This window comes from Monodon monoceros, unplaced genomic scaffold (assembly GCF_005190385.1).
Source record: "Monodon monoceros isolate NGI ecotype Baffin Bay Population unplaced genomic scaffold, NGI_Narwhal_1 Super_Scaffold_7, whole genome shotgun sequence".
In the NCBI taxonomy this organism is placed as follows: Eukaryota; Metazoa; Chordata; class Mammalia; order Artiodactyla; family Monodontidae; genus Monodon; species Monodon monoceros.
In genome coordinates this window covers 13,349,239-13,361,254 of record NW_021703784.1, presented here as the reverse complement: position 1 = coordinate 13,361,254, position 12,016 = coordinate 13,349,239, and the positions used below count along the sequence as shown (strand labels likewise).

The window sequence follows — 12,016 nt, the reverse complement described above, 5'->3', positions numbered from 1 at the left end:
CAAGCTAAAGACTTGAGTTGCTTCTTCATCTTTAGTCTCCTCAGAACTCCAGTTCTCAGTATGCAGAGCTAAGTGAATTTGTACACTCGATCATTTTCTGTGTAGTCAGCCTTCTTATCTTCCTCACTATACTGAAGTTCCTGGATTCAGATAAGCATAACTAAACGTTAAACCCCGGTGTGTGTTCCTACAAGTGTGGCCTAGCTTTACACCCCAGCAAACCATTTAATTAAAGGTTAGGGAACTGAAGAACTCTTGTTTTATTTCCAAAGGACTTTGATGTTTTTGCCCAGAGAGAATCACCTGAACCTCTTTGAGACTCTGTTTCTCATCAGAGATAATGATACTTCTGCAGATGGTTGCTATGAAGAAACCGTGAAAAGTGAAACCACTTTGTTATGTATCATTCACTACATGAAATTAAGGACTGGTATCCAGAAAATATGAAAACTCTAATTCAAAAAGATACGTGCACCCCAATGTTCGTAGCAGCACTACTTACAATGGCCAAGACACGGAAGCAAACTAAATGTCCATCGTCAGGGACTTCCCTGGTGGCCCAGTGGTTAAGAATCGCCTTCCAATGCAGGGGACCTGGGTTCGATCCCTGGTCGGGAAACTAAGATCCCACATGCTGCGGGGCAACTAAGCCCAAGCGCCGCAACTACTGAGCCCACGCACTCTAGAGCCTGCAAGCCACAACTAGAGAGAAGCCTGTGCGCTGCAACGCAAGACCCCACCTGCCACAACTAAGACCTGACACAGCCAAATAAATAATTAAAAAACAATGTCCATCGGCACACACACACACACACACACACACACACACAATGGAATATTACTCAGCCATAAAAAAGAATGAAATCATGCCATTTGCAGCAACATGGATGGACCTAGATTATCATACTAAGTGAAGTAAATCAGAGAAAGATAAATCTCATGATATCATTTATATGTGGAATCTAAAAAAAGATACAAATGAACTTATTTACAAAACAGAAATTGACTCACAGACATAGAAAACAAACATGGTTACCAAAGGGGAAAAGGGGGGAGGGATAAATTGGGAATTTGGAGCTAATAGATACACACTATTATATATAAAATAGATAAACAGCAAGGACCTACTGTATAGCACAGGGAACTATATTCAATAACTATAATGGAAAAGAATCTGAAAAAGATATATGTATATGCTGAATCACCTTGCCATGCACCTGAAACATTGTAAATCAACTATACTCCAATTATAAAAAAGAAATTAAGGGCTGGATACTGTCAGTCCTGTTTGTCCCCTATGGTGGTGGTCAAATTCCCTAAAGAGCAAGAACCATGTCTTTTTCATGTATATATTCTGGGTATTTAGTACAATGCCAGGAACAGTTAGTAGTGAACACGTGTTGGTCAAAAAGAGGAAAGGAAGGAAGGCAGCAAGTCTGAAGAGGTGCCATGGGTCCTGTGGTGGGCCAGTTAACTGCCTGCGTACCCCCATCAACAAGAAGATCCAGTGCGCATGGGCCTTACCAGGTTCAGACATCAAAGGAAGATGCTGAGCCTCTACCATTGGACAGTAGGGGGAGCACGCACATCAGCAACAAAGATGCCAGTCTGCTGTTCACATCTCTTTGCTTTCACTTTGCTTCCTTTAACATATATTATCCATAGTCTTAACAACTAACATAACATACGATCTAAAAATTCTAATGAATAGTACAGAACACGCTCAGCAGGTGAAAGCTGGTCCCATCTACTCCCCATTTGTGCTTCTGCCCGAGGATTGAGATCCTGAACTAGTTCCAGTACCTGTGTGACAAAGAAGAAAGAAATCTGGGCTGGAGATCAGGCAATCTGTGTGCCTTCCCCTCATTTACTTCTTTAGACGAATGGACACTACCTTTCCCGTCAACAAGACCAAGGAGAGGAGGTGATAAGAGGAAAATCATCCACATTCATTGCTTCAACCAAACATGGAGTATCTACCAGGCTCTATTAGACCTGGTTCCTGGTAACCAAGATACAGGCCCTACTCTTTGGGAGCCCCGGGGAGGGAATAAAGAGTAAAATGTTCTGAAAACAAAAAGCTGTGGGGGGCAAGGATGCAAAAATGAACTTCACAAATACTAACCACATGGCCACTTTTTCATATGCATACTATCTCAAATGACTTTGTGTCCCTCCTGTTTGTAGATTCCTGTGGCACACAAACAGTACACCTGCAGTTTTCCACGTGGACAGTTGGTTTAGCCCGAGTTGGGACTGGTGGGTACCATGAAGTGTCTTAGACACCACTCGTTAAATCACTCAGTGCTCAGAGCTGCGGCTTCAAGGCTCTTTGCTGTGCTCTGCTTACGTGCCATACCCTGCCACTATGGCAATGAGAGAAAGCCCAGGTTCTTGGAATTCCTACCCCATCAGTACTTCCCAGCTTCCTTAAGAAACATGTTTTAGGTGCCCATTACATGCCATGCGCTCAGACAGAGGGACACAACAACGAATATAAGACACTGACTATAGTACACAATCTGTATCTGGTGGCAGACACAAACCTCTAACTTTAATTCTCCTCTTCTACTGCCGAAAAACCAGTTTCACATACACGGGTTCATTCAGGCCTCAAAACAACCCTATGAGGGCAGAAGGTAATTCACCTAGGCACAGCGGGTTACAATTCACAAACCGCGTGACATTTGATCCTCATCTTGATCCCTCATTGCCTGCGAATTTAATAAAGGAGGAAACTGATGCTCAAAGAGGTGAAGGTCTAGCTCTTAACAAGCATTTCAGCCAGTGCACTTACAGGGCCGGCAAAACCGCAAAATGCGGAGCGAGCGGCGGGCTGCGGACACTGCCTCAAGCGGCGGCGCGCACTCTCCCTGCAGGGGGAAGCTGTCAAGGAGACTGGAGAGCGCCTGTGCACCCAGGGTCCAGGAAGCTGCCGGGTCACGTGATCCGCCGGCTCCTCTCACGTGACCTCTCTACCGGAGGCGGGGGCCTACGGCCAAGATGGCGGCCTACCTGCAGTGGCGGCGTTTCGTTTTCTTCGACAAGGAGCTGGTGAAGGAGCCACTGGGCAATGATGGGGCTGCTTCCGGGGCTGCGCCTGCCTCTGGACCCTCTGCTTCCAAGTTCCTTTGCCTCCCTCCTGGCATCACTGTCTGCGACTCAGGCCGAGGGAGCCTAGTCTTTGGAGATATCCTTTCTCTGGAGCTGCCTCTTCCCTCCCCGAATCCCTGAAGAGATACAGCTGGGATGAAATCTGTCCGTCAGAGGGGTTCGTGTTACGTGCCACTTTCCTTTAGATGGGCGCCCGGTGCGCCTTCTGTGGTCCGAGGGAAGAAAGGAGGAAGTCCGTTCTCTAACTTGCTGCCAACTGAGCGAACAATCCCGGGCGAGTCATTTTACCTCTCTGGGCTTCGATTTCCTTATCTGCAAAAGGGGCGTAAAATAACAATTCGGCAAGGTTTTTTTTATTGTTTTTTGTTTACTTTTAGGATCGATGAAAAGAACGGATGCAAGTTGGCTTTAAAAGATGAATATGTGAGGTGTCATTATCTCCCCAGTCCAGTATTGTGGGGGAGGAGTTAAATGAGACCATGAGTTTGCTGCTTTGTTTTTCATAATGCTGCCACTAAACTTGGGCCTTTCTTTTCTAGTCTTTTTAAGATGGAGAGTTCCCAGAAGATAATCTGTGGAAAAACCCTTGAAAAATTTAAAGAGTTGTATGTATGTTAGTTGTTATTTGGGTTCTGGCCTAGATATAAGTATCTCTCCTTGGAAAGGAGGCTCCTTGACTACTCTGCACACATGGAAGGCCAGATATGGTTCTTGCCCCGCTCCCTACAGCTTACCGGGTTCCAGGCTTACAAACTACGGGTGACACACCTGTACCAGTTGAAGCAGCACAACATTCTGGCATCTGTTGGTGAGGATGAAGAGGGGATCAACCCCCTGGTGAGTCCTAGAAAGGAAATGGGAAAGACCCAGTAGCCTGAGAATGGCTGTTTGTTGGCGGGTGACTAGCATTCACACATCTGAGGTCTGTCCACAGGTAAAGATCTGGAACCTGGAGAAGAGAGATGGTGGCAATCCACTCTGCACTCGAATCTTCCCTGCCATCCCAGGGGCAGAGCCGACTGTTGTATCTTGTTTGACTGTCCATGAAAATCTCAACTTTATGGCCATCGGTAAGCAGAAAGAAGGCAAAGCTAACACCCCATGATTCTTTATAGATTTTCTTCAGAGTTGCTTCTGCAGCTCATCTTCACTGTTTTCATGAGACCATTTTGTACTGAACTGATGCACTTGAGATTTTAAAGTTTTGGATGGGAAAGCATTTAGTTTTGTTCTTTGAAAATGAGTCAGTGAGTCCTGATCTTCAGGGTAACCACTGGAGAAGTTGGGTAGGAGGAGAAAGAGTGTCACTTCTGACAAGTGCCTCAAGTGGTCTTTTCCCCCTTCTGTGCTTCCTGATCTATTCAGCCTCAATAAAATGCTATTTCTTGCTCTCTTGCAGGTTTCACAGATGGCAGTGTTACACTGAACAAAGGGGACATCACTCGGGACCGGCATAGCAAGACCCAGATTTTGCACAAGGGCAACTATCCTGTTACCGGACTGGCCTTTCGCCAAGCAGGAAAGACCACTCACTTGTTTGTTGTGACAACTGAGAATGTTCAGGTATGACCAGGGCCTCCACTATTACGGGCAGGCAGGAAAGGCTTTAACATTGCTCAGAGGGCTAAGGTAGGGAACTGACAAAAGAGGTAGAATTCCTGCAGTTTTCATCATACAACCTTGAATCGTTTGCCCAGCTTAATATTTTATTTCCTCCCTTAGGAGACTGGGAAGAGTTAGAGCTAGGAACTCTTGGTCTTGTAGTAAAAGACCTAAGTTTTTCTGCTAATTAACTTAAGAGACACTGGACAAGTTGCTTTACTTTTCTGGTTCCTGTGCTCCTAATTTATAACAGCTTAGTCTCAGCAATAGTTTTGTTTTGTTTCAGCAATGGTTTTTGGATAAAGCAGTAAAATTCTCTTACTTGCTAAATACCTGTAGTAAGTAGTGATAGTATGTACAGAGGAAAGAAATGTAGTCTCTGCTTATATATTTAATAGATGGGTGGTGTTTAATGGAGATGGCAAGCAGCCAGGGAAAGTCTTAGGGTGCTAAGCATTAAAAAGAGAGAGCCAGCATGGAGGTGGAGATACCTTTGGGAAGGCTTAGATGCCTCCTCCTCAAAGGGAGCCTGTTAACCCCTCTCTTACTTCCTGCAGTCCTACATAGTTTCTGGAAAGGACTACCCTCGTGTGGAGTTGGACACCCACGGTTGTGGCCTGCGCTGCTCAGCCCTAAGCGACCCTTCTCAGGACCTGCAGTTCATAGTGGCAGGGGATGAATGTGTCTACTTATACCAGCCTGATGAACGGGGGCCCTGCTTTGCCTTTGAGGGCCATAAACTCATTGCTCACTGGTTTAGAGGCTACCTTGTCATTGTCTCCCGTGACCGGAAGGTTTCTCCCAAGTAAGGACTCCACGGAGAAGCAAAAGGGAGAGGGCTGAACTTGTTCCCCAGAATTAACCTGATTTTAAACTCCTAATGCCTGGATCCCATCAATCTCCTATTTGGTTTTAGGTAGATTGTGCCTACACCTAGATCGGTTATAATGGGTTTTTTTTGCTGAAAAGTGTGTGATTTTGCTGCAGACATTTGCTGAGCAGCCCTGATGCGCTAGAATGCTCCAGGGAATTTGGGACCTGGTATTGGGATTTTTACTCCTTGGTCAAAATGAATTGGGTAGAGGAACAAGGGACTGAGTAGTGGAGAAATTGGAAAGTTCTGGGAGATGCAAGACAGGGCGTTTTTCTCTCTGAGCCACCAGAAAGGGCGATGGGGTCTTCAGCGTGATGCAAGTGATCCTTGTCAGATGTTAGTTTTCATTCAGTACTAAGCTCAGCGGCCTACATACACCAGGCACTAATTATTTGTTAAATAATGGATGTTGGAATGGATGTAGTTAATTTTTCAATCTGTTGCCTGTATTAATTATAGGATCCTAAAGGGTAAGACCAGGTCTATATGTTCTCTTCCCACAACTGCTAGCACCATGCTAAATGTTACAGGATGAGCTGCTAGAGGGGCCAAAGCGGTGTCTTGTTCTGGGTGGAATGGGCAGCACCAAAGTTGTATTGGAAAGGAAATCGAGGGGAGCTGAGACAGAGGTGGTACAAATATCTGGGTCTTTCTCTTTCCCACACAGGTCAGAGTTTACCAGCAGGGACTCCCAGAGCTCCGACAAGCAGATTCTCAACATCTATGACCTGTGCAACAAATTCATAGCCTATAGCACCGTCTTTGAGGATGTAGTGGATGTGCTTGCTGAGTGGGGCTCCCTGTACGTGCTGACGCGGGATGGGCGGGTCCACGCACTGCAGGAGAAGGACACACAGACCAAACTGGAGGCAAGGCCACCAGATTCCCAGAACAGGCTGTGGGCACCCAGCTGCAGCTCTAGGAACAGGCTCCCCAAGTCCCTTGGCCAGGGTGTTTCCTTCCCTTTGGGTCACTTACTCAGCTCCCTTAGGGTAGGATTACAAGGCCAGTGGCCTGGGATGAGGCCTTAGAGGGAAGCAGTGGCTGGGAGCCTGAGCCCACTCTCAGGGTCCACTCTTCCTGCCTGTAGAGAACCTTGTGAGGCGAGCTGATGTTGGTCTTGGGGGTATCTGAGAGGTCTCACCCTGTCTAAGATCTAGGCTGATTGGGGCTTCACAACTGTCTGCCTTGTGTGTTGTGGGTGCGTTCTGGGAAGGTGTCTTCTCAGGACTGCTTCTTCCAGTTTTCTAATCTCTCTTCCCTTCCAGATGCTGTTTAAGAAGAACCTATTCGAGATGGCGATTAATCTGGCCAAGAGCCAGCATCTGGACAGTGATGGGTTGGCGCAGATCTTCATGCAGTATGGGGACCATCTCTACAGCAAGGGCAACCATGATGGGGCTGTCCAGCAGTATATCCGGTCAGTCTGGAGGCGCTTTAGGATATAGCTGTGAATGCAGGGACAGGCAGCCAGATAGGCTAAAACCTGCACTTGGGGAAGGAGGGTGGACTCCACTGTGAACCGTCTTTTTTTCCTCCAGAAACTGTGATGCCTCAAGTGAGAAGACAGTATACCTTATTGGAAAGGGGATGTTTTGGGTCAAATATTAGATGACCAGCATGCAGTTGAGCTGATGAGTATCTGTTATCTTAGATGTTGACTTGACCTTTGTTAATACTCATTTTGATAAGATTCTTTAAAGGGAAAAGGCTATTCATCTCTTGCTTCCACACTTTCTTCCCTCAATACTAACTCTTAAATTAATAAGGGATCTTAAGAGCCTGTCTAGCCTCTTTCCCAACCTCTCTCAAATTCCTGTTTTCACCCAAGTTTAAGAAACAGTGCTCTGGAGCCTTGCTACTCATGTGGTCCATGGTCTAGTAGAATCGACATTGCCTGGGATTTTGTTAGAATTGCAGAATCTCAGGCCTTACTCCAGACGTGCTGAAACAGAATTTGCATTTTAAGAAGATCTTCAGGTGATTCCTATGCACATGAAAGTTTGAGAAGTACACTGACCCCAATGCTATTTGATGCATATGTCTCCCTAGAACCATTGGAAAGTTGGAGCCATCGTATGTGATCCGCAAGTTCCTGGATGCCCAGCGCATCCACAACCTGACGGCTTACCTGCAGACCCTGCACCGGCAGTCCCTGGCCAATGCCGACCACACCACCCTACTGCTCAACTGCTACACAAAGCTCAAGGACAGCTCGAAGCTGGAGGAATTCATCAAGGTGCAGGGTGGTGTTGGCGGGGGATTCCGTGAGGGCCCCACTGAGCATGAGGGGCTCCACCAGGGCTGCAGAGACAGGGAAGAGCTGACCTTATTTGGGGACCAGAGTCCTCTGGTCTATAAACTAGGAAGAGGAATAGCCTTTTTTGCGAGTTTTCTCCTGTTTTCTCTCTTGGTTTTTTTTTTTCTTTTTGGCTGCACTGCGTGGCTTGCCAGATCTCAGTTCCCCCACCAGGGATCAAACCCGGACCCCCAGCAGTGGAAGCGCAGAGTCCTAACTACTGGACCGCCAGGGAATTCCCACCCCCCTTGTTTTTTGATGCCAGAACTTCTCGTGGTATCTAAGCCCAGGGAAGTCCTGTGTTCCCAGACGAGTCCCTCTAATAGTAGAGGCAGAGGAAGACTTTTGGAGAGGCAGGATAACAGTGCTTTAAAAGCATCAACTTTAGGACTTCTCTGGTGGTCCAGTGGTTAAGACTCCACGCTTCCACTGCAGGGGGCACGGGTTCGATCCCTGGTTGGGGAACTAAGATTCTGCAGGCCGCTCAGCGCTGCCAAAAAAAAAAAAAGCATCAACTTTTTTATTGCCTTAAGAATCTGGTCTTAGAATCAGATGCATACTTCTTTCCGTTCCCCAACCACAACCTCTCTATGACTGGTTTTGTCTAATGTCTCCCTGGCAGACAAAGAGTGAGAGTGAAGTCCACTTTGATGTGGAGACAGCCATCAAGGTCCTCCGGCAGGCTGGCTACTACTCCCATGCCCTCTATTTGGCTGAGAACCACGCACATCACGAGTGGTACTTGAAGATCCAGCTAGAGGACATCAAGGTAGGGGAGCCCCTTGACACGGGCAGGACCGTGTTCTTTTTCTAGGACATCCCTGGGATACTGAAAGTGCTTCCTGGTGGGTGAGGCAGGAGCACGTGCTTATTCTGCCCTTTCCCTCCACAGAATTATCAGGAAGCCCTTCGATACATTGGCAAGCTTCCTTTTGAGCAGGCAGAGAGCAACATGAAACGCTACGGCAAGATCCTCATGCACCACATACCAGAGCAGACGACCGAGTTGCTGAAGGGACTTTGTACCGACTATCGGCCCAGCCTTGAAGGCCGAGGCGATAGGGAGGCTCCAGGCTGCAGGGTGAGGCCTCAGGGAGAATGGCTTTTGGACAGCAGGGATCACCTTACCAGCCCAAGTACCGAGCCCGCTCACTCGGCCACCTCTCCTCCCTTGCCGTCCTAGGCCAACTCAGAGGAGTTCATCCCCATCTTTGCCAACAACCCGCGGGAGCTGAAAGCTTTCCTAGAGCACATGAGTGAGGTGCAGCCTGACTCCCCACAGGGCATCTATGACACGCTCCTTGAGCTGCGACTCCAGAACTGGGCTCACGAGGAGGAGCCGCAGGTGAGACCTGGCAAAGTGGCCGGAGGCGCTGGAGAGAAACTGCTTCCATTTCTTTCCTGGTTGCCTCTTGCTGCTTTCTTTAGACCAATAACACCTCACCCTTGGGGGCTAAATGGTCCCCCGTGAAGAGGAAATTGGACTGAGGGGAAGAGATAGTTGACTTGCCTGGTCCTGAGAGGCCTTGTCGTTTTTCCCTGATGCCCAGCAGCTCTACCCTCCTCTTTTAGGTCAAAGAGAAGCTTCACGCAGAGGCCATCTCCCTACTGAAGAGTGGTCGCTTCTGTGATGTCTTTGACAAAGCCCTGGTCCTCTGCCAGATGCATGACTTCCAGGATGGGGTCCTTTACCTCTATGAGCAGGGGAAACTGTAAGAGTCTGGGGAATCGCAGGGAAGGGGACCGTGGCCGAGCCTCCCGTGGGGGACAGCTGCTGATGCGCGCCTTGCCCGGCCGCAGGTTCCAGCAGATCGTGCAGTACCACATGCAGCACGAGCAGTACCGGCAGGTGCTCGCCGTGTGCGAGCGCCACGGGGCGCAGGAGCCCTCCCTGTGGGAACAGGCGCTCAGCTACTTCGCCCGCAAGGAGGAGGACTGCAAGCAGTACGTGGCGGCCGTGCTTAAGCATATCGAGGGCAAGAACCTCATGCCGCCTCTCCTAGGTACTCCGGAGGACAGGGCGGGCGGCTGGGTGCAGGCTGCCGGCAGTCGGGCTCTGGGGCAGGGGCCCTTCCGTTCTATCCAGAGGGCTGCTTGGTTCATGGTCTTGTTTCCTCCCGGACCCCCATCTCAGTGGTGCAGACCCTGGCCCACAACTCCACGGCCACCCTGTCTGTCATCCGGGACTACCTGGTCCAAAAACTGCAGAAGCAGAGCCAGCAGATCGCGCAGGACGAGCTCCGGGTGCGGCGCTACCGAGAGGAGACCACCCGTATCCGCCAGGAGATCCAGGAGCTGAAGGCGAGGTACTTGGCATCCAGAACTGTGGAGGCGTCCGGGGATAACACTGTTCTTCACAGGGTGTCATTTTTCAAAGACAGGATTGTATGGAGTGTGTTTGAGCATTTCATTCTTGAAGATCTGTTTTGATGGAGGAATTCCAAAGAATGATTTACTACGTAGAACGTGATTTATTGGGCTTTGGAGGATATTATCTTGTAGCAGGTACTTTTCTTGGGTTGGATGGACCTGCTGGGAGGGTGCTGAGACTCCATGCAGGCCCAGCGTGGGGTCCTCCTGTGACCCGCTTTAGGTGGTAAGAAGAGCAGGGCCTCGTAGTTCCTTAACGGGGACCTCTCTCTCCTCATTGCCTCCAACTGCCTTCTCTCTCCACGTGGTTCCTGGCCCTGCCCTCACTTTCTGCCACTCTTTTCTGGTCTCCCTTGCCTGTAGTCCGAAGATTTTCCAGAAGACCAAGTGCAGCATCTGTAACAGTGCCTTGGAGTTGCCCTCAGTCCACTTTCTCTGCGGCCACTCCTTCCACCAGCACTGCTTTGAGAGTTACTCAGAAAGTGATGCCGACTGCCCCACCTGCCTCCCTGAAAACCGCAAGGTCATGGATATGATTCGGGCCCAGGAACAGAAGCGAGATCTCCATGACCAGTTCCAGCACCAGGTGGGGATGACGTGACTCCCCCGCCCACAGGGAGGTGGTGAGCGCTGGGGACTGGTGTTCTTTTCTCCTCCTCCTGTGGTTTTTTTTTTTTTAAACATTTTTTATTTCTTTAATGTATCTATTTTATTTATTTAGTTTTGGCTGCATCGGGTCTTCGTTGCTGTGCGCAGGCTTTCTCTAGTTGCGGCGAGCGGGGGCTACTCTGTTGCGGTGCGCGGGCTTCTCATTGCAGTGGCTTCTCTTTCTTTTTTAAAGAGATGGAATGAGGTGTTCTGTTTTATTTTGATTGATTGATTTTTGGCTGTGTTAGGTCTTCGTTGCTGTGCGCAGGCTTTTTATCTAGTTGCGTTGAGCGGAGGCTACTCTTCGTTGAGGTGTGCGGGCTTCTCATTGTGGTGGCTTCTCTTGTCGTGGAGCACGGGCTCTAGGCACGCAGGCTTCAGTAGTTGTGGCTCGCGGGCTCTAGAGCGCAGGCTTAGTAGTTGTGGCCCATGGGCTTAGTTGCTCTGAGGCATGTGGGATCTTCCCAGACCAGGGCTCGAACCTGTGTCCCCTGCATTGGCAGGCAGATTCTTAACTGCTGTGCCACCAGGGAAGCCTGTCCTGTGGGTTTTTGACTCGCAACTCTTCTCTTTCCCTGCAGCTCAAGTGCTCCAACGACAGCTTCTCTGTGATTGCTGACTACTTTGGCCGAGGTGTTTTCAACAAATTGACTCTGCTGACCGACCCGCCCACAGCCCGACTGACTGCGAGCCTGGAGGCTGGGCTGCAGAGGGACTTGCTCGTACACGCCAGGAGGGGCACTTAAGCAGCTAGTGGGAGGGGTGTGGCGGTGGAGGCCCAGCAGCAGGGACTCAGGGGGACAGAGACAGGGCTGTTGCACAGGAGTTAGCAGACATGCCCAGGACTCTGCTCTCATCTGATGCCATAGCCCTCAGGACTTAAGGGGACTTTCTTTTCCTGCCTCCTTCTTCGGCCAACCTGCCATTTGTCCTGTTGACTTTTTGAGCAGTGTAGATCATTCCAGACCAGAGGGGGAGGGCACCTCAGCAACCTTGGAGTCTGGACAATAGCGGCTTTATTCTCTATCCAAGAGCACCAGGCTGTGCTTGGGTCCTGGCTCCCAGAGTCTATAAATAAAAGCATATAATGATTTCGGGGTTGAAGGATT

General features: G+C 49.3%; 2 protein-coding genes across 4 annotated transcripts in view; one reads left to right on the top strand and one right to left on the bottom strand.

Annotated features, from left to right (window-relative positions):
• Positions 1–3,467, bottom strand: part of HYOU1 (hypoxia up-regulated 1) — a 26,608-nt gene extending 23,141 nt beyond the window's left edge. The window contains exon 1 of one of the 3 annotated variants that reach the window (XM_029207718.1): positions 3,016–3,467. In XM_029207718.1, coding sequence (XP_029063551.1) covers positions 3,016–3,149 — 134 coding nt within the window. In that variant the 5' untranslated portion in view covers positions 3,150–3,467. Of the gene's footprint in view, positions 1–2,797; positions 2,816–3,015 lie in introns of those variants that run through there. The other 2 variants (XM_029207717.1, XM_029207721.1) reach the window with 2 other exon arrangements.
• On the top strand, positions 3,250–12,016 carry VPS11 (VPS11 core subunit of CORVET and HOPS complexes). Its single transcript, XM_029207724.1, is given in 18 exon segments — positions 3,250–3,315; positions 3,317–3,379; positions 3,381–3,388; positions 3,780–3,951; positions 4,049–4,184; positions 4,514–4,677; positions 5,274–5,521; positions 6,258–6,459; positions 6,859–7,010; positions 7,643–7,829; positions 8,512–8,658; positions 8,782–8,970; positions 9,073–9,234; positions 9,462–9,601; positions 9,690–9,892; positions 10,024–10,195; positions 10,623–10,845; positions 11,489–12,016. Coding segments are annotated over 18 exon segments (2,799 nt in total). The 3' UTR covers positions 11,654–12,016.